We start from the raw sequence: 25,435 nt of genomic DNA, 5'->3' as shown, positions 1-25,435 counted from the left end.
CCATTGCAGTGGAGTGGCTAGACTCCACAGGTATGGGAAACTTTTGGCTCTCTCTGGATACCGTTGGACTCCCACCAACCCTTTTTTGGGGGGGGAGCAAAGTTGTTGAAATTTTTGGGCAAAATTGTTTTTGAGCTATTTTTATGGAGAAACAGCAAAAAACGACATGGGCTGCCATACATCAGGATTTTCCTGGACATTTACTCAGTTCCTGCTTCCAACAAGTGAAAGTTCTTCCTAGCTTGAAGATACTGTGATGAAAGAAGCTTCAACATCTGGATATTTGCCAGTCCTGGATATGTTACCCAATAAATGTTTATGAGTCTTCTAGTGGAATGTGATACTAGACAATAGTGGACAAAATGGAGAGCAGCCACTGGGTGCCAGCAATGGCAGTGGAAGACAAAGAGGTGGAGAACAGGGGTTGGGAGGTTCGTGGGGAAAGGCAATGGATTGCGGTACTCCTGAGGCTTATAAAATTTGAAAAAAGTATTTATTGCCACTAATACAGATTGTCGCCATCAGGACAGTGAAATAGTTTGAATTATCAGGAATGGTTCAATATCCATATATTGCTGTTTATATCCTACATATGTTCCATTTCAGGATTGATGCGTGCTGTATTTGTTTCCAACGGCATTGTTACGGCATAGCGTCTTCTAAAATAAATATTTTAATATTTCAGTTTTGGCACTGAGGGTCGCTTTTGCAGCCTAGCACGCTCCTGTGCCAATGTGCCATCAGCAGCTTGATTTGCAAGACATTTGCTTTTGCTATATGCAACCCATTCCCGGGAGTTTTATACTGTACTTAAGACTTAAGCCAGGAACCATAATGACTCAGGAACTTCAAGTGGGTAATAACGTTAAAGGCACAGAGGCAGGCCAGGGCAGGATTTTCCACTCAAACCCAGGAAAACGCAGCCCTGGCTTTTTGCCCGCGTCGCTGCAGGCCCCGTTGCCACGGAGACAGCGTCTCCGGCCGCCCCGGGGTCTCCTCCGCCACCTCCCCTCCCTCGCGCACTCATTGGCTGCCAGCCTGGCCGCAGCACGACCGATTGAACGGAGGCCTTGTCCGTCACGGCAACGCGAGGAGTGGGGGCGGGACCTCTCGAGGGCAGGTAAAGCGGGGTAGTTTCCCCGGGGCTGCGAAGGGAAGAGGGAGGCATTTCTAGAGCGGGGTGGCTGGGAGGAAGGCTGAGACCAAGCGGGGCGGCGGCGGCGGCGGCGGCTCCGTTTTTGGGAAGGGAAGTTTAAAAATGTGCGGGAAGAGGGTTGAATTCATCCTTATGGAACCGAAGGGAATCGGGCTACGCGGGGTGTGTTTGTGTTGCGTTTGCGGGAAGTGAGGTTGCGAGGGCCGAGCGAGGTTTAGCTACAAGCCCAGCGGTAGCGGAGGAGGATTTGCGTGTGAACTAAGTTGGAGATTAAGCTCGCCATGACTCTTGCTGCCAAAGAGTTAATGGGTGCATTACAGAAAAGGATATGGAGAAACCCCAAAATAGAAATGTTGTTGGACTCCCATTGTCTCTAACCTTTGGTCTCGCTGGCCGAGGCTGATGGGAGTTGGGGGTCCAACAAAACAGCAGGAGAGCTGCAGGTGTCCCGTCCCCCCCAGCTGTGAACATTGCGATGGCATCCTCCTGCACACTCCAGACTCCTTTATTGTTCCTGTAATTCCCCCCCCCCCCAACTCTGGTGTGGCTTATAGGGATGGAGGAGACTGTGTTCTGCTCACATCACAATCCCTATACATGTCTACTAAGGAGTTGTTGTATAGTCATTTAGTTGTGTCTGACTCTTAGTGACCCCATGGACCAGAGCACGCCAGGCACTCCTGTCTTCCACTGCTTCCTGCAGTTTGGTCAAACTCACGCTGGTAGCTTCAAGAACACTATCCAACCATCTCGTCCTCTGTCGTCCCCTTCTCCTTGTGCCCTCCATCTTTCCCAACACAGTGGCGTAGCGTGGGTTGTCAGCACCCGGGGCAAGGCAAGTAATTTGCGCCCCCTAACCCGTGGATTTGCGCCCCCTAACCCTACAAATCTATGCCTATGAATGATGGTCCCTCTCTCTCTCTCATATTCCAATTGATTCCCATTTCCGCCGATCGATCCCCGAAGCTCTCACCCAGCGAAATTCGTGCGTAATTACGCTTCGCCATCCCTAATCCTGACGCTTCCACCGGGAAATCATGACGGTGCGTTTCTCCTCTCCAAACTTTCCCCGGCCCTTTGCCGGCTGGCGCAGCCCTTTTGGCTACGAGCTCCCCTCCTTCTCTGCCCGCTTCCGACCCCACCTCCCCGTCCAGCCTCCCTACCTCCTGAAAAAAGGCGCCGGCGCCGAGCAGGACACCCCCGCGGCCATCGGAGAGAGGCGGGGCCGAGGGAGGCAAGCCAATGGGCGAGGCGAGGGTAGGTGGCCACGGGGGCGGGCGCTGCCGCAGTCCTCGGGTGGGCAAGGTAGGAGCAGGCGGAGGCTGGCCGGCCGCTCTGACAATAGGGGCGGGCCGAGGGCACAACGCGGCTGGGCCCTCTGGACTCGCGCCCCCCCAGATGTTGCGCCCGGTGCGGCCGGCACCCCTGGCACCCCCCACGCTACGCCACTGTCCCAACATCAGGGTTTTTTCCAGGGAGTCTTCTCTTCTCATGAGGTGGCCAAAGTATTGGACCCTCAGCTTCAGGATCTGCCTTTCCAGTGATCACTCAGGGCTGATTTCCTTAAGAATGGATGCATTTGATCTTCTTGCAGTCCATGGGACTCTCAAGAGTCTCCTCCAGCACCATACAGTGGTACCTCAGGTTACATACGGTTCAGGTTACACACTCCGCTAACCCAGAAATAGTGCTTCAGGTTAAGAACTTTGCTTCAGAATAAGAAAGAAATCGGGCTCCGGCAGCGCGGCGGCAGCCGGAGGCCCCATCAGCTAAAGTGGTGCTGCAGGTTAAGAACAGTTTCAGGTTAAGAACAGACCTCCGGAACGAATTAATTACTTAACCGGAGGTACCACTGTAATTCAGAAGCATCAGTTCTTCAGCAATCAGCCGCCTTTATGGTCCAGCTCTCACTTCCATACATCACTACTGGGAAAACCATAGTTTTAACTATATGGACCTTTCTTGGCAAGGTAATGTCTCTGCTTTTAAGATGCGTGTGAAGTAAGTTGGAGATTAAGCTCGCGATGTTTATTGCTGCCAAAGAGTTAATGGATGCATCCCTATATGGAAAAGGATAAGGGGAAACCTGTGCGCCCCAAAATTGAAATGTTGTTGGACTCCCATCGTCTCTAACCTTTGGTCTCGCTGGCCAAGGCTGATGGGAGTCGGGGGCCCAACAAAACAGCAGGAGAGCTGCAGGTGTCCCCCCCCCCACAGCTGTAAACATTGGGATGGCATCCTGCACACTCCAGACTCCTTTATTGTTCCTGTAATTCCCCCCCCCCCAACTCTGGTGTGGCTTATAGGGACGGAGGAGACTGTATTCTACTCGCATCACAATCCCTATACATGTCTACTAAGGAGTATGCCCTGTTTAATGCAAGGGGGCTTGCTCCCAGGGAGGTGGTTATAGGATTGAAGACAGCCAAAGGTGCCCAGCTAGCCCAGTATGGTTAATCCTAGGTGGGCAGCAGGCCACCAAAGGTTTAAGGCAGAAATATGCGAGTCCCCCTGCTGCCAGACTCTGGATTTTAACTGAAGAGGCTAAAGTTTGAACACGGGGTCTTCTGTGTGCTCCTACCACTGAGCAGTGTGGGAGCAGGCATAGATTTATTTATCCTGGGGAAATTGCACAAGGCCAGTGCAACAACAAAATTAGAGTCACACCACTCCCAGCAACTTTTCTTCCTGTTAAAATAAAATTTGAGGGATCCAGTTACAGATCTCATATCTGTTCTGTCCTCCCACACCTACAAAGGAGATTTGCTGGAGAATGGATGGAGCTGCCTTCCCCAACCCAACACCTTTCAGGTGTGGAATTGTAGTCCAAAACATCTGAAGTGCACCAGGTTGGGAAAGACTGGAAGAGAGGCATTGGTCATCTAGGAATGCAAAGTGAGACCATTGGTCCATCTAGTCTGCAGTGATTTGCAACTGGATCTCCAGGGTTTTAGGCAGAAGTTTCCCCCAGCTCTACCTAGAATTGCTGGGGATTGAACCTGGGACCTTTTGCTTTCAAAGCTCAGAACCCTACCACTGAGCTATGGGTCCCCACCTAGTCTCACATGGGTACTGAATACCTATTTAGTAACAGCAGTAGAGGAGAGAGGAATGTAGGCAGGGATTCATCTCTTTTTCTTATGCTCTGGAGAAATATCTATCAATCAATTTATGTGTGGTTTTTTAATTGCAATAGCTCATTCCCTGTGGGTTGTTTTTTTTTTAAAAAATAATACATATCCCAAATAAAGATGCTTCCAAGAGAGAGCTGAATTCTGTAAGATCATCTTGAACAGGTTAAACCATGCAAAAGTTATTCAGTTATTCAGCTGAATAAATAATTTAGTTGTGTTTATTAGGTTGTTATAGGCAAACCTTGTTTGTACCTAATAAAGCCAACAGCAGGCTGGCTTATTTGAGCTGTTGACATTCATGCTGAGTTAAGTGAACTTGCTTCAAGTCCAAATTAGTGCAGTCATACAGTGGGAGCAGGAATGGGGCTTGTGGAATATATGCATGATCACTCAGTAGGAGCTTTGCAAATGAGGGTTGACCTATGAATATGCCCCTTCATTGGCCATTTGGGGCCTTTCAGGACTTTTTAAAGGCAGTTACAGCACAATCATGTGTGCCCCGTGGGCTTCTTCTCCACATCCATCTTTGAACAGTTATGGCCTCACTGCAATAGTACCTGCTTCTTCGTTTAAAGAACAGTTTATGATGCAGAACAGAAAGTTGTGGTGTTTAAATAAAAATTAAGAGCCTTACCAGACATGTGTGAAGCCTGTGATCCTTGGCGATTGTAATCCATCCTTGCCTTAGCTTAGCCCTTGAAGCTTGCATTATTTGAAACACAAAAGCTAGACTTCCGGGTTAGCGCCATCGCCTAATGGCGGATTCCCTCCGAGCTCCGGAGGGAATCGGCTCAGCAGGGGTCGGGTCCTGCCGCGGCGGCAACGCGGGGACCCTCAGAAACCACAGGCGCTGAAGCCTGTGGACCTGGTGACTCGGCGGGCACCATTTGCGCCCCCCCGACCCGCGAAGGAGCCTTTTTAAAGGCTCCGGAACGGGGGACGGAGAGCGGTGCGGTGCTGTGAGTCGACTGCTTCCCCTACTGAGTGAAGCCGCATGCCATGGACGGAGAGCGCTGACTTCTTTCTCTGAACATTTGGACTAAAAGCAACAACCCGTGAGTAATTATGGAAATTGGACTTAAAAGGAAAATTTTCTTTGGAATTAGGCACGACCGGGTAAGGTGTAAAGAGGAAGTCCGCCTACCCGCCTTGTAAACATCGTAAAGCAAGGATTTTACAACTAAGGTTGTGAGAATACCTTTCTTCTTTGTGGATAAAAGCAATTAACACCACGTTTTGGCAATTTAAGTGATTGTGCTGGAGGATAAGAGCTAACATTGAGAACGGAATTCACCCCTCCCCCAGACCCGGGAGCGATCGGTGAGCGAGCCTGTGGAAGAGATATAAAGACTTTGACAGCTGTCAAACTAGCTGTCAAAGTTGGGAAAAAAGGAGAACTTTGTTACTGCTGTCTTTGCTGGTTACATTCGTTACAATTTGGTAACAAATTGTTAAAAATAAAGAAGAAAAGGTTAACTTGACTTTTGGGTCGGAACTGGAAGATACTAAGAAACTAGAATCCCTCTAGAGGGGGTTTAGGACATTACAATGGCTGTAAGTGGAAAAACACTGGCTGAACTGGAGAGGACTTTTTTTCTCTTGGGAAAGTTGCAGGAACAGAGTGATGTTTTGGCTACAAATGTTACAATACTGAATGGAGCAGTAAACAAAGTTGCTGAGCCTGGGAGGGACTTGACTCAAGTTTTTGCAGTTGAACAGGAAAGTTTTGCAGTTGACTTAAAAATTTTTGCAGCCGAACAAGAAAAGAAATTTGAGAAATCTGAGAATGTGATGAAAGAGGAACATGATGACTTGAAGGAAAAAGAAGGAGGAGCTATAATGCCACAGATGATTGAGGAGAGCCAGAGGCCGGTTAAGATGGATATAAAGGAAAATAAGATCAGGATGACGAAAATTTGGTTTGAATTGAAGAAGGGAGAATGGAGAGATCTCTCTATGTGGAGATCTGAAGATCTATGGAATACAAACCTGGCTAAAGTGGAAACTGGAGCTTTTGGGACATTTGGACTTAAGAGAAGTAAGAAACAAGATTTTGGCTCCATTTTTAAATATGGAGGCCTGGCTGGAAGAAATATGGACCTTACTGGGACAGAGCTCCTTCGAGATTTGGAGTTTAATATAAAGGACTATCAAAAAAACCGGCAAAGAGGAATTGAGAGAGAATTGAGAGCCTCGGACGTGAGGTCGCCTGGCTGACTACAGATGGACTGATGGACTTTTGTTGGGGTTCGAAACCGGGAAAGGGGGTGGTGGGGCTTTGGGAATCCAAAGGGTGTATATATTCTGTTTCATTTAATTTGGTTTTGCCACTAACATAAAAATGGGGATTTTGGGGAAGGGAATTGGGGCCGACCTTAGAAAAAGACCTTTAAGAATAAGTATTGACGTATAAAGATTGAGGTTTATAAGTTAAAATTGGTTAACTAAAATGATGGGGTTGATCTTAGAAAAAGATTTTTAAGAATAAGTATTGATGTATAAAGATTGAGATTATAAGTTAAAACTGGTTAACTAAAATGAATTAGAGAAAATAAGGTAAAGTTTGGGATCAGAACTTGCTGAGCTAAAAGTTGGAACTGGAATACAAGAAGGGGAGGTGTGGGGAATTCAAGGAAATTGGTTATTGACAGTAAGAAATGTAAATTTTATGTGTTTTTAATTGTAATTTTTAAAAATGTTTTTTCTTTATTTTTTGAAAATTCCAATAAATATCTTTTTTTTAAAAAATGAAACACAAAAGCTGAGAGTGTGGGAATCAATGTGTTTTTTGTTTAACTTTTATTTATACATAAATTTCTGAAATACTAAATCAAGAAAAATCTTCTCAACTTCTTGTACATAAAATCAAAGGTTAAAACACAAAAAGGTAGAGATCAGAAGGACATAAAACGTACCAGATGCCATGCTGGAAGCCAGAGTTCAGTTTGGACCATGATTGTGCCTATTCAGTTAGCTAAGCCGCCTCCTTATTTGCTGGAATGAACCAAATAAAGAGTTTATTAGAAAGTGAAAGGATAATCCCTTCTTTACCAGAAGTCATGATGGGGATTGGACCTGGCATATCGAGTTTGATACCTTCTTCCAGATCATGGAGTATCCTGAGCCCTCCTTGAGTGGCATAATGCTCCACAGCACCACAGGCCGGTCCCTCCTGCTAATCTTGATGCTTCCTAGTGCAGTTCCTTCTCCATTTGATGCAGATTCCTTCCTTCCTTTTCCCTGCTCCCTCCTCACCAAGTAGCCTTAAGGGACGGGTCTGTACCCCCTGCTCTTGTATGGAATGCATCATCTGGAGTGAATTGCTTAGATTTGGGAGCACATGGCTCAATCCTGTGAAATGTAGGGGGGCAAGCAGGTGAGGAATAGAGGGGAGCCTTTTGAAAAGTAGGCTTAGCGCTCGTTTTGGAACATTTTTCATGGCCCCAAGGTGTTAAGAGACAGAAATAAAATTCCAAAGGTCATCCCTTGATCAGGTCAGGCTATTTTGCAGGGGCAGAAGAATGTATGAGATCTGTTTTAATGTTTGATGACATTAGCATTTTGTCCTGTAAGGCAGCATAGGTAACAATATAGTGCTTTGATTGTTCAAAGTGCTGCACATACTTCTTGTAATCCATAACGTAATCTTAAGGTAGGCCAGTATTATTAATGGAGGCGTTGGGGCTGGCCTAATGCCATTTTGTTGATGCCGTGGCAAAGGCAAGATTTGATCCAAGGGACTTCCTGGTCCGTTAGCCTCTTAGCCTGCCACACTTTAGCATCTTTATCACTCCAAATTAAACTGCAGCAGTGATATGTGAAGAGAAGGGGTGTGGAGGCCAAAGTATGAGGATTTGAGAAAGAAAGTGAGATAGCAGCAGAGAGAGTAAGCGAGGCCTGGTGGGATCCCCCTGAATCCTGATGGTCTTAAATAGTGTGTGTATGTGTGTCTTACTATGTCTTCCTTGTGCTTTCTATGCAGCCATGACAGCAGCAGGAAGCGGCAATGGTTTTGGCACCACAGCTTGGTGGGGCTTTTCTCCAGCACTTGACCTACAGGCCACATGTAGGTACCACTTCTTCCACAAATATAACCCCTGCAACTTTGCTTGCCTGCTTTTTTGCTTTTTAAGCAACATCGTTATTTTTATTTTTATTTTGCCTGCTTTATTGTGAAATGGGATCTTCTCGTTTCACAGGTTGCGTGAGGAGTTTGAAACTGCTTCAGCTGATCAAATGCACCCTGTTTTGTTGTAGGCTCAATATTGACACACAGGTGCCTTCTGAGAGTAGAAGCATCTCTCAGTCCAGTGACACCTTCCCGGCTGCTTGGGGGCTTTCAACAGCACTTCTGTGCAGCTACCCAAAAGGCATATTATTTCCCTGCTGGGGAGATTTGGTTTAAACAGAAAACTTTCAGCCAGTGCTGAAATATATCCACAGTGTTCCTTCTGTGATTCTGTTGTAATTTGGTGCAGAATCTGAGCTCCTGAGAATGGCAGCTTCTATCTGAACTTTTTAAAAAGCTGAGTTTCTCGATTTCTGGATGTAAAGCTACATTTGAAAACGTTCAGGCAGACAAAAATACTCTAGCTGGACATTCTGTGCTTTTCTAGGGTCTCTCCTCATAGCTTGCAGCTTTGTTCTTCTGCTTCGGGTGCCTTCAGACATGCATAATTCTAGTGATGAGCCTGCTCTGAGAAGTGCAATTGCCACATTTCAGACACACATCTTGTTCACTGGATCAAGTTCAGGAAAAAGCCATTTTTCTTTTTTGCAGCTGAAGCTGAATTTGCGCAGCTCTGGTTGGTTGGCCCTTGCATCCGTCATGAACCCACAGAGCTTTGTTTCTTATCAGCAGAGGTTTAGTGTAGGAAGTCCTTTAAAAATGGAAAAACAAACAGCGTCCCTGAAGCATTCAGAACCATGTCACTTATCAAAGGGGCAATGAAGGCTGGAGGGGGGAGAGCAGAGCTTGCCTAACAGCCAAAAAGCCCATCATATCCTGATTTCCCAACAGGATTGGTTCCCACGGTCCCTTTCAATTAAACTTTGGGCATATCAACAATATACTAGGATATGGTCCAACGTCTGAAAGCCCTTCATAGAATTGGGTAGAAATAAACGTATATATAAAAGGACTCTGCATTGGCTGATTGTAAAGATGTCAACCCACAGAAATAGCTCTCCTATTGAACTGCAGAGCTTTCTAGCTGTTTTCCTTCCCATCAGCCATCTCTATGTTCCTTGCGGCAAATTCCAAAGTTTGTAAAAACAAGACTTCAGTGCCGGGTTCTGGGGAACACTCATAAATTCTGCACGTTTATTTTGCACTTTTTAACAAAATATTTCTAGTAGGAAAATAGGATTTACCATGGCTGTGCAACATGTAGAGCCATTTCACTTTCCCAACAGGTCTGGAGGCCTCTGTGGAACATCTGCAGCTGTCCCAGGATGGTATTCCCGAACTGAACATCCTGCTAGTGGGATCAGTAGACGGCCGTCATATCCTCAAGACAATGAGTCAGGCGCACCGGTGGCCACGGCGGAAAATCAATGTGTGTAACTTGCCTCCTGCCACAGATTTCCATGTTGTCTTGAGCTGCTGTTAACTGGACAGCCCTTCCCTGCTCTTAGCCAAGCTTTGTGTGTCTCTTGCCTAGATAGATCTTACTTAAAACCTTAAAATTATATTCTCATTATCTATGCTTGTTTAATAACAGGACAGCAGAATGGGGCAGATTCCAAAGGCTGTGAGTCGGGTGGGAAAACAGGCTTGTCTGCATTTCCTGCTTGAGCAGCATCACTATAAATGCAGAATCCGATGTCTGTATCTATTTGCTACATTTATATACAGTGGTACCTTGGTTTAAGAACAGCTTAGTTTATGAACAACTTGGATTAAGAACGCTGCAAACCCGGAAGTAGGTGTTTTGGTTTGTGAACTTTGCCTTGGAAGCAGAACATGTTTTGCTTCCTGTTGAGCGTGTTCCATTTGTAAACTGAGTCCCCCGCTGCTATGGGAAAGCACGCCTTGGTTTAAGAATGCTTCGGTTTAAGAACGGACTTCCGGAATGGATTAAGTTCGTAAACCAAGGTACCACTGTACCACCTATCTGCCAAATTTCTCAAGGTGATTTAGATTTTTATAATAATAGAACTTCCAAACTAAGAGATGCAATACAAAAGGATACAGCAGCAACCATGCTGAAGCTATGCAGGCCTATGTTCTGGTTAGTGTCTGTGCAGGGAGACTAACAGGGAAGCCTGTGCGTATTGTGCCTTGGTTTCTGTGATGGAGGAAAGGCAACTTATCAAGGGTAATAAATAAATGTACCTTTTTTGGGGGGGGGTAAATGGTGGCAGGACCACCAGGGTTGAATTCAGCTTGGGGGAGGGGGCACCTCTCATCCATTGCTGCTGGCTCCGCCCACAGAATACTACACTGCCAAACAGAGTGCTTCTAGGACTGAGTGCCGAGACACTGAGGTCCAGCTCCAAGGGCCTTCTGGCTCTTCCCTCCCTGTGAGAAGTGAGGTTACAGGGAACCAGGCAGAGGACCTTCCCATCAGATGTCAAGGAAATAAACAACTATCTGACTTTTATTTTTTATTTTTTTTTATAAAATTTTTATTAGTTTTTCAACATATAATATAAGACAATACAAACAACAAACACTGACAAACAAACATATAAACATGTATAATTTCAAAAAAAAAAAAAAATTCATATACCCAATTTCAACGACTTCCCCATGCCTCCCTTTTCTGCATCCCTGTTTTAAACTTTTTTCAGCAACCCCTGGTCCGAATTACTTATAAATTCCTTTCTATAACCCTTTTCTTTCCTCTTATCCAGTCATATCTCTGCAAATCTGCTATACTTTACCCATGACATTTTAACACTCAGTAATTTTACAAGAATTTTTAAGATAAAGTTTAAATTTCTTCCAGTCTTCCTCCACTGTCTCTTTCCCTTGGTCACGGATTCTGCTCGTCATCTCTGCTAGTCCCATATATTCAATCACCTTCGTCTGCCACTCTTCCAGCGTGGGTAGTTCTTGTATCTTCCAATACTTTGCCAGTAGAACTCTTGCTGCTGTTGTAGCATACATAAAGAACGTCCTGTCTTTCTTTGACACCAATTGGCCTACTATGCCCAGGAGAAAAGCCTCTGGTTTTTTATGAAAGGTACACTTAAGCACCTTCTTAATTTCATTATATATCGTTTCCCAGAAGACCTTAATCCTTGGGCACGTCCACCAAAGGTGGTAGAAAGTACCTTCAGTTTCATTACATTTCCAGCATTTATTATTGGGCAAATGATAGATTTTTGCAAGCTTGACTGGGGTCATGTACCACCTATAAATCATTTTCATAATATTCTCTCTTAAGGCATTACATGCCGTAAATTTTATACCGGTGGTCCATAACTGTTCCCAGTCAGCAAACATAATGTCATGACCAATGTCCTGTGCCCATTTAATCATAGCTGATTTAACCATTTCATCCTGTGTATTCCATTTCAGCAGCAAATTGTACATTCTAGACAAATTCTTAGTATTGGGTTCTAACAATTCTGTTTCTAGCTTTGACTTCTCCACCTGGAATCCGATTTTCCTGTCCTGTTTAAAAACTTCATTTATCTGATAATAATGAAGCCAATCTCTTACTTTAGACTTCAGTTTCTCATAGCTCTGTAATTTCACATTTCCACCTTCTTGTTCTATAATTTCCCAATATTTTGGCCATTTAGATTCCATATTAAGTTTTTTCACTTCCTTAGCCTCCATTGGTGACAACCACCTAGGGGTTTTATTTTCCAACAGATCTTTATAACGAATCCAAACATTGTATAATGCTTTCCTAACAATATGGTTTTTGAAACTTTTATGAGTTTTTACCTTGTCATACCATATATATGCATGCCAACCGAACCTATTATTGAACCCTTCTAAGTCCAAAATGTCTGTGTTCTCAAGAAGTAGCCAGTCTTTCAGCCAGCAAAAAGCTGCTGCTTCATAATACAGTTTTAAGTCCGGCAGGGCAAACCCCCCTCTTTCTTTTGCATCAGTTAATATCTTAAATTTTATTCTGGGCTTTTTGCCTTGCCAGACAAATCTCGATATGTCTTTCTGCCACTTCTTGAAACAGTCCATTCTGTCCACAATCTGCAATGTTTGAAACAAAAACAGCATTCTTGGCAAAACATTCATCTTAATAACAGCAATTCGGCCTAACAAGGAAAGTCTCAAATTCGACCATATTTCCAAATCTTTCTTAATTTCTGTCCAACATTTCTCATAGTTGTCTTTAAATAAGTTCACATTCTTAGTTGTTAAATTAGCCCCTAGATATTTCACTTTATTTGCTACCATTAATCCAGTTTCACTCTGAAACTTCTCTCTTTCCTCCACTGTTAAATTTTTTCCCAGTACCTTTGTTTTTTGTTTATTTAACTTAAAACCTGCTACTCGACCAAAAATTTGTATTATCTCCAAAACTCTTTTAGTACTAGTGTCTGGCTCTTGCAAAGTTAAAACTAAATCATCTGCAAATGCTCTCAACTTATATTGTTTAGCTCCGACCTGAATCCCTTTTACCAGCTGGTCCCCTCTAATCATATTTAATAACACCTCCAGAACAGTTATGAAAAGTAATGGGGATATTGGGCACCCCTGTCGTGTCCCTTTTTCAATAGCAATTTCCTCAGTGACCACATTATTCACAATTAGTTTTGCTTTTTGTTCAGAATAAATTGCACCTATACCATTCTCAAAGCCCTGGCCTAACAACTATCTGACTTTTAGAAGACATCTGAAGGCAGCCCTGTTTAAGGAGGTTTTTCATGTTTGATGTTTTATTGTGCTTTTAATATTCTGTTGGGAGCCGCCCAGAGTGGCTGGGCTATTTGTTGTTGTTGTTGTTGTTGTTGTTGTTGTTACATGCTTGATGTTGACCCTGGAAGGGCAGATTCATCTCTGTTGGGAAGGACCTTGTCTCTCTTTCAGCAACTGCCTCCCTAAAGAGCCCAATCTCAGACACTGCAACAAAACAAAGGGCCTGGGAAGAAGTTCCCATCCTTTTTGCTTTCTTCGCTTTGCGGAAGGAGAGGTTTCTCTGTTGAGCAGGGTCGGAGGAGCTGGCACTCTTGGGTTCCCTTTCCAACGGTGACTCAGGCTGCCCATGTGATGAAGTGATGCTGGCGCTCTGCCCCCTTTCCCAGAAACGTGTGGCGACATTAATTCATTCCTGTCAATGTGAGGAGCCTGGCAGGGACGCGTTGGCAGCTGCCCATCAACGAGAGCCCCTCAGCTCAGCATGGTCAGCTCAGATGTCCCATGAAGGCCATGGACTGACACGTGTGAGGGAGGTGTGAAGTTCAGGAAGAGCGTGGAGGTGGGGGGGAGATGACAATTCATAGAAGCAGCATCAATTCAGCCCCTTCCCCTGTAGCAACTCCTACCAGACAACATTCACCAGCACGTTCCCCTTGCGACCTTCCTTCATCACGAGGAGATGAATCAGCGGCAATGTGTCTCACAGCCAGCATTTTGGAGTGTCACTTCATAACAAGAGGACTTTTTTGTCATCAAGGAGAGAGGAAGGAATGGGAGTAGGGCCGGGAAAGAAAGTGGAGGGGGGAATCAAATTTTCAGTTTGGAGCTCAGAGTTTCTAGGAGCTTTTCTGGCACTCTTGGGTTCCTTGGGGTAGCCAGGAGGTGCAGGCTAGGGAGATGGAAGAACTCCTAGAATCTTTGCAAGGTGAGCCAATTCATTTCAAGCTAGGATGTGGGAAATTCAGGAAGTTGGGCCTCCTGGGATAGAGAAGATCTACTGACAGAATAACGTACTATATAGTGGTACCTCAGGTTACATACGCTTCAGGTTACAGACTCCGCTAACCCAGAAATACTACCTCGGGTTAAGAACTTTGCTTCAGGAGGAGAACAGAAATCGTGCTCCGGCGGCGCAGCGGCAGCAGGAGGCCCCATTAGCTAAAGTGATGCTTCAGGTTAAGAACAGTTTCAGGTTAAGAACGGACCTCCAGAACAAATTAAGTACTTAACCCGAGGTACCACTGTATTAAGTTAGAGCTGGAGAGTTGGAACCAGGACACCTTACTATTTATCTGTGTTAGACGATTCCAGTATGCTTCCAGGGACAGTGCTGCTGTTTTCTTGAGATGAGAGCATGCTGGAGATCTGTAATACGTTTGTGTAATTTCCTTTATTTACACACATGCGGGCAGAATGATCAGTGACCCGCAGAGGAGCAGATCTGCTTCCCTGCTTCACGTCCCCTAAGAATGAAGTTGCACTCCAAAGTTTCTTCAGTCAGCTCCCAGCTATCTCTTGCTGTTCTGTTTGCTGACATTTGCTATTTCTCACACATACCTGCCCTTACCCTCCAACCCTGATAGGTATCTCATGACAAACCACAGAGAGATTCCCCACCTATCAAGGGACCACCTTCTGGTCATTGGCCCCATTGATTTAAATCTTAACCAGCCATTCTGGACTAATCATCAGTCTGCCAAACAGAAGACTGGAGGACTGGCAGGCGTAACATTACATGTCTACTGTATATACACTAATGCCTAGGAAGGACAGGACAATAAACTTCTTGTTTCTTGAGGGTGTTTTGGTTAGCTAGCCAGACAGAGAGTTATTTTGAACTTGAAAGCGCCTTCATTTTCATTGTGACATTTTGGGCGGCTCTAGTTGGCTCCAATAAATTGCCCTGCTGTTACTCTTGGATTTGATGTGGATAGGCTTTCCTGACTCAGGAGGGTTTCACTCACATTTGGAATATTAGACAAAGCCTTAAGGGTTGAAAGAAAATGGAGGAAACGGTAGAACTTGAATGATGAAAAGCATATTCAAGGCTGGGCACCTCCTTGTCTTCTGTGCAGCTCTGATAGTTAGGATTTCTTGCAGGAAGTGTCCTAGCCTGTCCCACCCCTGCCAAAATCAGGTAGCAGGGCACATGCATTGCAGGCAGAAGGTCCCAGGTTCCATCTCTGACATCTCAGGTGGCAAGGACAGAAAAGATGGAGGTTGACTTGAGACTCTGAAGATTGGCTGCTAGTCAGAGAATACTAGGCTAGATGGTCCAATAGTCCGACTCAAAATTTTTGACAGCATCTTAAGATTCATTTTCACAGGACACCTATGGAACTTCAGATTGTTAAGGGTGCTGGGAATTGTAGCTCCATGAGGGGCCAGCTACAGTTCCCAGGATTCTTTGGGAGGGGGGACGTTATGTGTTTTAGATGTCTAGTATGGCTGTGATCTTGAGGAGAGCTGTTTAAACTAAAGCCTGCCTTCCTAATTGTTTGTCTCCTTTGCTCAGTTCTACGTGCTGGAGAACAATCTGGAAGCCCTGGGTCGGCAGCTGCTGTTTCTGAGTCTTGCTGTGGAGCCTCTAGAGAAGATGGGGCTGCAAGGTGAAGGCAGATGAAATACTCCCTCGCCATCTCCATTTCTTCCCTGGGTTCCCAGGGCTTCTGGCCCCTTGTTTACTGGGGTCTTCTGAATGGTAACAAGCCCTGTCTCTTTTTCCCTCCCACCAACCAAGAGAAAAGTGAGACATTCTTGGAGCTGATGGGGAACACACTGCTCCGAGGCCAGACAGCTGCTTATCTGCAGGAGAAGGCAAACCTCTTCATCCGCTATGTCACAGACCCTGATTTCCAGCAAGCTCATCTGCCCCTCCTTGACTTGTCTGCCCTCAAGGTAAAATGCAAGTTAATTCAGCAGGAGTGATGGAGGCATGATTGATGTGCTGTCATTGCCATGATGGGCTCGGCAGGACTCCAGTTATTGTTAGCTGCCATTGGGATGCGGGTGGCGCTGTGGGTTAAACCACAGAGCCTAGGACTTGCCGATCAGAAGGTCGGCGGTTCGAATCGGTCTATCTCCTGCCAACCTAGCAGTTTGAAAGCACGTCAAGTGCAAGTAGATAAATAGGTACCGCTCCAGTGGGAAGGTAAACTGCGTTTCCGTGTTCTGCTCTGGTTCGCCAGAAGCGGCTTAGTCATGCTGGCCACATGACCCGGAAGCTGTACACTGGCTTCCTCAGCCAATAAGGCGAGATGAGCGCCACAACCCCGGAGTCTGTCACGACTGGACCTAATGGTCAGGGGTCCCTTTACCTTTACCTTTATTCCAGAGGATCCTGGAATTACGGCTCCAGTTATTCACTCGCTTTTCCTCTTTGCATGACAGTTCAAGGAGAGGGACCAGTTGGAGGCCATCTTCAAGTTCTGGCGGAATCCTGACCCGCAGACTTTCCAGATCAAGCAGCTCTGGGATCTGCGACTCCGGCAGTACCTGGGGGCCCGCTATGACTCTCGCCGCGGGGTGTGCGACTGGGACCTCAATATGAAGCTGCATGAACATGGGGTGCGTAACTGAAACCAAGGCGGTTGTGTTGGGCATGCAAACCCCTCTGGCTCAGCTTGGGGCTGTTGGGCTACAGAGACGGGCTCTGGGGAGTTACCGCCTTTCTACAGTTGTGGCATTTCTTTCCCCTCCTAGGCCAATGTGATCAACTTCCGTGAGTTTTACCGGTGGCGGGACACAGGCATGGCCTTTGAAATGCGGGAAGCCCCCTACGACATCCCCAACAAGACCTTGGCATCTGGCCGCCTCCTCAGACATGTGAGCCACCTCACTTTCTTGAGACTGGTTGTACTAGGCCAGGAACTTGGAGGACCATACTGTCATCCCTGACTAAATTAGCTGAAGCTTATGCGAGTTAAGAGTCCAGCACACTGGCTACACTTGGGCCTATTTTTGTGGGGTGGCGGGAGAATATAAGTCTATTCTTAGACAGGGTTACCACCCCTTCTGTGCCCCACTTTTATTATCATTTTTAATAATTCCCCTCTTCCTTTAAGGAGCTCAAGTCGGTACAGGATGATTCCCCTTTCCCCTTTAGTTACATCAACCCTGTGAGATAGATTAGACTGAGAGAGAATGACTGTCTCAGAATCGCAAAGCAAGTTTGATGGCTAGGCAGTGATTTGAACCCAAGTACACCCCGTCCAACACGCTAACCACTGCACTGCACTGCCTCCTATTACCTCAGCAGCATGGGAGAGCCACACTGTAGCTTCTGTCATCTTTTTGCGATAGCATGAGAAGCAGATAGATGTGTGTCTAATCTGCAACTACCCATTCAGGATTTCTTGAAATGATTTGGTTATTTTAATCTGCTGTTGCTGGTAGGTCTTGGGATGCAGGTTCTAGTTGCAGCAAGTGCAGTCCTACTAAGGGAGTAAGTCAGTTTTTAGACTGCTCTTTCCTTCTAGGACTACCACAAAATACATGTTTTTAGTCCTCCTGGATTCTGTGTCCTTTTTCCTCTTCCATCCAGTTTGTGAGCACTGTCATGCAGGATGAAAATCCACCCGTAATTCTGGCAGTCTGCAGCCATCCTCTGATGAAGTGTTGATTCTTGGGATCCCAATAACAGTTTCCACTTCTTGTCTGCAGTTACCGGTTCTCATGCTTCTAAGAACAGAACTTCATCTTATGAGAGAAACACCAGTTCCGTGTTTGGGAAAGCTAACCAAGGGAGAATTAGTGGATAGGAAAGGGGGGCTAGCCCTTCTGCCTGCCAATTCTTCCCTTTAAATCCCACCCCACCCCCCGGAAATCTTTGTAATTGCTTTTCCCCAGCAGGACTCTTAAACTGGTGGGCTACCAGCTGTGGGCAAAAATGACGTATATACTGATCCAGACTTCTTGCCTCTCAGAAAGGGGAACGAATACCAGCACGGGGATATTGGGGAGACGTAGCCACAGGCCCCTACATCATTTTTGGGATTGAGGCAGAAGATCCCAGCCTGCTGAAAACGACCAATGGCATCCCCAGTAAGGTGAGTGTGGCTGCCTTTGTGCCGGACGTCAGAAAAGCAGCTGTGGTTTTGCAAGGAGAAGAGGGTTGATAAACAAGAAGACGATAGCTTTCTGAAAGCTGGAGTGAAAATGGATTTCTCTGCTGCCTCCTTCAGCCTTCGCTCCTCGTTGGATACCTTTGCAGCCTTCCGATTGAGTACTGCCCTTTTTGCCTCTTCCTCATGCCTTAAGAGGTTCATCCACCCCTTTTTCATAGACAAACACTGTATATGTTCATCTTCTTAGATGTTTGTTTAGTGCACTATTTAACCTGGATTTTCCCTTTCTGCGGAAAATCCAGCAAGTTGAAAAGCTCTGAAAACTGTTCCAAGAAAGTGGGGGAAGTAGCTTTGTGACTGACAGAAATGCTGGCCAATTGGAACTGCTCAAAGCATGTTTCTCCGGAACTTGCTCATGGAGGGGAGGTTGTTTGTCTATCCCAGGGGTAGTCATACCTGCCACCCACTAATGCATCTTTCTTGATGGTAAAATTTCCTTACCGCCCACCAGTGCTCGATGGAAGGAGGATTCAGCTTATGCCGTAGAACCCCCTACCACCCACCTAGAATCCCGAAACGCCCACTAGTGGGCGGTAGAGACCAGGTTGACAACCCCTGGTCTATCCAAAAAAATGCAGAGCATGTATGGCATAAAGAGGATGTAGAGAAGCTAAAAATAAAATGTGGTTCATGGTACTTGAATTCAAAGACGGGAAAAGAGGGACTCAAATAAAAACAGATTCCATTCTTCTTCTTTCTCTCCACAGAGTGCCCAGGAAATTTCCTTGCACAATGTCACTGCCCTGTTGTATGAACTCAGCTATAACACTCGCTATGACCCATCAGCATCCTCTGATGAGGAGGGAATTAGTGGCAACTTACAGGGGGCTGGTGACCATTCCAATCTGGGTGTTAACAGTGGTAAGTAGTCAACAGGTTGATTGCCCATCATGCTCTAAACCTTGGACGTGCATCAGCAGGAAAGGGCCACAGACTTGCACAGATAGTTTGGAGCAGACATTTAGAAAGCTCCCCGCCCCCACCCCAAATCCTGGCTTGTCATGTTGTCTGGAGCAAGAATCATGGCTTCTTAAGCTGGCTTATTAAACCAGAGTTATAAATCACAACCCCTTGCCTGAATGCCTTGGCCAGCTGAGTTCTGGGGAAAGTGAAACTTTAAAAACTGCTGAAGTAAAAGAGGGGAGGGGGCATGTGAGCCTGAGGCTTGTGGTGGTTTGTTCCTGCCCTGTGCATGTCTCTCCAAAACATGGTTTCATCTGACATACAAACTGGCTCAGGCATTGCTCTCGGTTTAAGGGTCTGTGTAGGGTCTTTTCCATTCCTCTCTTGGACCAGAGGGTTCCGCAATACGCCAGTGAGTGATGGCTTGTTGGCTTGACTCGATTTTGATCTTCCCTCCGCCCCAAGAGTTCAGGGCTAGTTACAAAATGTTTATACGATTCACTGACCCTTAAAAGCCTCGCAGTCTTGCAGCATCAGATTAATAGGCCCAGGGGAGAAGAGCGGGTGAGCAAACAGATTAATACAACATAAAGTGTTGAGGGAGATCCTTTCCAGATGTTCCAGCGGCAGGCCTCATCTACGCCAGTTCTTTGGAGCAAGAGCAGTTTGAGCAGCCACTTGGGAGTAAGAGGGTCAACATCAGTGGGATTAGAACTTTCCCCTTCCAATTCCTCATGCAGCACTTTAAACCGTAGACATACAGTATGCAGTTTCACAACCCTTCTTGTTTTCTGAGGAGGCAGCCGAATGTATGTTTTGCATATAGAAACTCCCAGATTCAGTCCCTTTCATCTGCGGTGGAAAGGCTATCAGATAGCTGAGCTAAGAAGACTTATCTGAGTCTTTGGAGAGCCACTGCCCATCAGAATAGGCATTTGTGAGTTAGATGGACCAGTGGCCTGACTATATAAAGCAAGTTCATATGTGCTTGTGCCTACATATCTCTACATCACTGATTTTTTTAAAACGGAAGATGGGGTGTGTGAGCGAGAGTGTGATCTAGATAGATCAAAATAATAAATGCATTTTGAGACTATTACCCTCCAGATTCCTGGACCGCTTGTCTCTATTTTTATACTCTCTGCTGAGTGGCAGAAAAAAATTCTCTGTTTCTAGCCACGTTCCCTGTCCGCAAAATATATATCTGCTCCTTTCTCTGCCTTCTGTTGCGTTGGCCTTGTTGTTTCTCAGCCTGGCTTTTTCTCTCTTCCCTGTGTGGTGTGTTTCCTATGCCGCAGGCCCTCCTTCCGTAGAAGATACCAGAGTCTGCTTCTTGCCTCTCAACTGCCTCCCTGAGCTCCACCACAAAGGCAAATACCAACAGCTCTTCAATCTCATATTCGTCTCTTGCAGGTAGGAATGGGCTGAGGGCACGGGACTGCTGGGTTGGAGGCATGGGGAAGAGAATATTGCAGAAGTCTGGACTCTTGGGTTCCCTGCCAAGAAGTAGGAAGCAGCTAATAGGGTTGGGAGGCAGGACATGGTTTATCTAGTTGCAAGGATGTTGGCCTATCTAGACTGGTGACATCATCAAAGCTTATAATTCCCTCACTTTGAATACAAGCCTGTCCAGCTCATAGGGTTGTAGCTAACACATTGAAATGAATGGACCTAAGCTAGTCGTGGCCATTAATTTCAATTGGGGTACATTGAGCAGAACTAGCATTGGATGCAATCTAATACAGTGCTTGGCTGTTGTGGAGCAAATGGAGTGCCATTTCCCCCAAAGGTACTTCCCATTTTAGAACACAAAACAAGATTTTTACGAGGGTCTGTGCATCCCTGGTCAGCATTTAGCAGGCTAGCCACCTATGGCCCGCACCCTTTGTTGGTGCGCACACAAAAGGTATCTAATATTAGCCCTTTACCCTTAATGGGACTCGCTCATTTCTGTGAGTTAGTGACCAGACCACACAACCAGGTTTGGGGAGTTTCTTCTGCATTGAGGCCAACTCTCTTAGGGCGCTACCAATTGACCTCTTCTTTATGGAGCCTTCATGCTGATTGGCTTGTGGCGTTGCATCAGAGCAAGTGTTGTCCCACAATGAGAGCCAGTGTGGTGTGGTTAAGAGCACTGGGCTCATAATCTGGTGAACCGGGTTCGCGGCTCCGCTCCTCCACATGCAACTGCTGGGTGACCTTGGGCTAGTCACACTTCTCTGAAGTCTCTCAGCCCCACTCACCTCACAGAGTGTTTGTTGTGGGGGAGGAAAGGAAAGGAGAATGTTAGCCGCTTTGAGACGCCTTAGGTTAGTGATAAAGCAGGATATCAAATCCAAATTCCTCCCCTCCTCCTCCTCCTCCTCCTTCTTCTCCTCCTCCTCCTTCTTCTCCTTCTTCTCTTCAGTGCATTTTCCTGTCACTTTCTTTATCACAAAAATTCTTGTCTTTTGGGGAAGTGGGCTTATTCCTCAAGAGCTCCCAATCAGTTCTAATTGCGCCACCTGAATTTGCCATCTGAAAATAGCAGCCATCTGGAAGTCTCTATGGGCTGTCTTCAGTCTGTCAGTGCTTTGCAGAAGGGATCAAGCACACATTGGCACTTGAGGTTAGCGCCTTTAAGGTGGATCAGAGGGCTCTGTTGCCCTAGCACTACAAGTTCACTTTTTATTTTTAAAAATGAACTTCTTGCAGTCTGGAAAGTGACAAGGAAATGCACTGGAAAATGTGGGATGGACAAATGATTCATGCAAAGACATATAAACACCCCACAAACAAATGAAGATGAATGCTCATTGTAATATGATCACCCTGCAAATAAAACAGAATGATGGCTAAGCAAAAAGACTGGGTATAAGCTAATCGCCTACATTTTGTCGAATGAAGTACATGCCGTTAAAACTCACCATTACTTAGTTAATTCCAAATTGTTCAGAGGGCAGTTTGCCATCACTAGACTGGAGAGCAAAGTTGGTGGGTCCTCAGTCTCTTATCTCTACGGTCACCACTTCCTCCTTGCTTGTCTTTTGTAGCATGGTGCATGTCCTAAAACCAAATGTCAATCTGATTGCAGCCCCGAAAGCCACTCTTATTGTTGAGCTGACAAAGTGAGTATTATTTTCTGCATCCTCTCTTGGGAAGCTGGCCCACTATGGATGTGTGCACATTTGTTCATTAGAGCACGTTGGAAGTCATAGTTTTTCCTGGTACTGTATCTTCCCCTAGCTGTTCACATCAGCACAGCTTCACTAGTGTCAGATTCATTTCAGTTTGTGTGCACATCAGGGGGTGTTAATTGTGGGATGTAAACACAGGAGCAGTCAATGACAACATTCCTAGAGTGTACATGTTAGAACATGGGGAGGGATGTCTGTCCAGCAAGCAGGTAAACTTCCTGGGGACGGACTTCCTCCGCATGTGACCAGAGGTGGGTGTGGCCTCACCTGTGCAGGTAAATGACAAAAGCACAGGGCAGGCAGCCATCTCTCTCTCTCTGCCATCTTCCTTCCATGAGGAAACTTCTAAGGATGCTCTCTTGGCTCCCAGCCAAGAGAGGAGATAAGGACTATCTTGCTACAAGATAGATTCTAAATGTATTTTACCTTTTTAAGCCTGTGTGCCTTCTGGGATCATATTGTGAACAGAACGTGAGTAAACTCTTTTATACTTTTATAAAGACTGTGTTGTGTCTTGTATTTTAAGAGGGAACAAAGGGGAAATTACCAGAGTAATTATTATAGAGGTTCTAGCGAACCTGTGCACATGTTACCATTGCGAACTTAAAGGGGAATGTCTATAAACTCTGCTGATATTTTGGGAACTTGTTAGCACAAGTTGGATTAGGATATAATCTCACAATATATCCTCTCCTGCACCCCAGAACATTCCCACATTAATAGGGGCTGATAGCCAATTGGGAGATTTGGGAGTACTAAAACAAATTACCAAGAGCGATCCAGTGGGGTGAATTGGTTCCTTCTGAATGGAGCAGGCTGGGTACAGACAAGGGCCAGAAGCACCTTGGGAGGGCTGTGGGGCCTAATTAAACAGAGCAGCTCATTAGCCAGGGTATTTAATGGGATCCAGGACTCCTGGGTTCCCCACACCCCTTACTCATCTGTCCACTTCTTCTTTTCACAGCTTCCTGCCTGACCTCCACAAGGAGCAGGTCTCTGTGTTCTCCTCTCAAGTAGCCACACAAGTGGCTGAGGCAGGATTTGTTCCAGTCCAAGCAGCAGACAAGAAACCCTTCTCCTTGTTCCAGCTTGGGCATCAGGAGGCTGGAGAGATCTGTAATGAGTTCCCTGCGCTCAAGATGACAGCGCCTGGTCCCTGAGGTTCCCCCTCTGTAGCCTGGTTTCCTTTATAACCATTATTTTTAAAAGAAAAATATTTAGTTTCAGACGAGAGTTTCTTGTGGAATCAGTACAGCTCAGTCACACAAACTTTTCTTTTCTTTTTTACATTTAACCTTGCTGTGGAAAATCCGAGAAGTACAAACGACGCATTATGCATGCACAGTCACTGCTGATATAGAATCTCATCAGTGTTTGGGGTTTTTTTGTGGGCCAGTTGCCATGTGTGTAGTGGCATTTCAGTGGTTGCTCTCGGGGACCCCTGCTTTCATTTGCTCCTTAGCTGAGCTGTTTTCTTTCCAGCGACTCCCCAGTACCAGAAAAGTTCATTTCTGCCCATTGCTGTGTCTTAGTGGGACTTTTGATATAAAAAATAAAAAATATATTTTAAAGGGTTGTCTTGCACAAGTCCTCTTTATCAGAATTTTGATATTTTGTTGCTGCTGAGGTCTGTGAGGCTGGGGAGGGGCGTTTAAAGATGAAACTTCAGGAAATAACAGTCCTAGGCTGTGAAACTCCCTGGCTGAGGGGAACAGGCGCCTCAGTTTTTGTTTGTTTCTTTGTTCTGCTGGCACCTTGTTATTTTTTTTACTGTCGCTGGCTTAGTTGTGGACTCAAGTGGGGAACTGAAGATGCTTGCTTGTGCTACCTTTATTTGTCCTAAAGAGATCACCCTACTTCCAGATTCCGAAAATCCTGTAATAGGGACCAGTCCAAGGTGCCAGAGATCCCCTGGAGGGAGGGGCAAACTCTGTCCTCTCCCATTCAATTACTCACAAACAAGGTAGCAAAATATCCTTAAAGTAGTGGCTGGTGGTGGGCAGGTGGGACATAGGGGGCAGAGCTGGTGTTTCTCTGCAAACAAGAAAGGAGCCAGGGCAAAAAAGAACAAATACAGCTTTGTAATCTGACATTCAGGGTCTGTAGGCAGATCTTAGGTAGGCGTGCTTATCTGGAAGTGCTGATGACCTCGGCTCATGTTAATCTGTGCAGGATCGCAGCTGTAGATTGTAACTTGCTTTGCGACTTGGCTGTGGAATTAATTCCACCCTTCCCAGGCAATCAGACAGTGAAGGATGGAGGGCAGCAAAGTTGTACTTTGGGGATTTATTTTTTATTCATCGGAGGCAGAATTTATATGTGCACGCTTTAGCTTAGGCATACGCATAGGCATAGAGAGTGTTGTAACCAAGAAAGAGAGATAGCCTTCTCTCAATCTCGGTTTCATCTGCACCCAGAAGAGAGCAGCACTGTGCCTCTGGTTCCTCTTTCTGCCTACACTTCATACTAGGTGGGAACCTGTATCCCCATCCAGTCCCCACCCAGTATGGTAAATAGGGATGGGTTTTGAAGCTGGAAGCTTCTTAAGGGTTCCTCAGTGAGAAGATGTTTCCATGCACTCTGGCTTCCATCACGGTGTCCCATTGCGCCAGAAGCAGTTTAGTCTTGCTGGCCACATGACCCAGAAAACCAGTCTGCGGTCAAACACAGCCTAGAAGCAGAGATGAGTGCCACACCCCATAGTTTAATTCGACTGGACTTAACCATCCAGGAGTCCTTTACCTTTTACCCAGTGAGAAGACCTGATCTGGTGGATAATGGATGAGCTTTGCAGGAAGACTAGTTGCCCACCACCACTTCCAATCTTCGCCTACAATGCACAGCCACATAGCAGTGTTGTGTGTTTTCTATAGAGTGCATTCTTATTTCCCATGGAGTGACAGTGAAGTTTCATCAGATCTGGACAGGGTGATGTGTAAGCAGCTAAGTTACATACCTTTATAAATACTCCCTAGAATCCCTGCTTACGTTTTGGTAAATGGTTTTGTATTGATCAAAAGGGTTCATTTAATTTTAATGGTTAAAAGCAACAACTACTTCACAGAATCCTTTGCAACATGTCAGAGTTCTGTGGCAGGTAA

The 25,435-nt window shown here is 45.8% G+C and overlaps 1 protein-coding gene across 9 annotated transcripts; it reads left to right on the top strand.

Annotated features, from left to right (window-relative positions):
* Positions 1–1,017: 1,017 nt before the first annotated feature.
* DNAAF3 (dynein axonemal assembly factor 3) lies at positions 1,018–23,909 on the top strand. Of its 9 annotated transcripts, none has more exons than XM_053361752.1 (12): positions 1,018–1,120; positions 8,273–8,356; positions 9,684–9,848; positions 15,645–15,738; positions 15,870–16,027; positions 16,520–16,696; positions 16,832–16,954; positions 18,055–18,177; positions 18,963–19,116; positions 20,457–20,571; positions 22,191–22,265; positions 23,299–23,909. In XM_053361752.1, exons 2-12 carry the CDS (start codon positions 8,297–8,299, stop codon positions 23,492–23,494), a joined length of 1,440 nt encoding a protein of 479 aa, XP_053217727.1. In that variant the 5' UTR covers positions 1,018–1,120; positions 8,273–8,296; the 3' UTR covers positions 23,495–23,909. The 9 variants fall into 9 exon arrangements, with proteins under 9 accessions (XP_053217727.1, XP_053217731.1, XP_053217724.1 ...); XM_053361749.1 differs by having other exon boundaries at positions 1,024–1,120; positions 9,706–9,848; XM_053361751.1 differs by lacking the exon at positions 1,018–1,120 and adding an exon at positions 1,138–1,415 and having other exon boundaries at positions 8,274–8,356.
* Positions 23,910–25,435: the final 1,526 nt, after the last annotated feature.

Source organism: Podarcis raffonei, chromosome 13 (assembly GCF_027172205.1).
Source record: "Podarcis raffonei isolate rPodRaf1 chromosome 13, rPodRaf1.pri, whole genome shotgun sequence".
NCBI classification, from domain to species: domain Eukaryota; kingdom Metazoa; phylum Chordata; class Lepidosauria; order Squamata; family Lacertidae; genus Podarcis; species Podarcis raffonei.
Note: the sequence above shows the minus strand (reverse complement) of the source record. Positions and strands in the feature narration are given on the sequence as shown.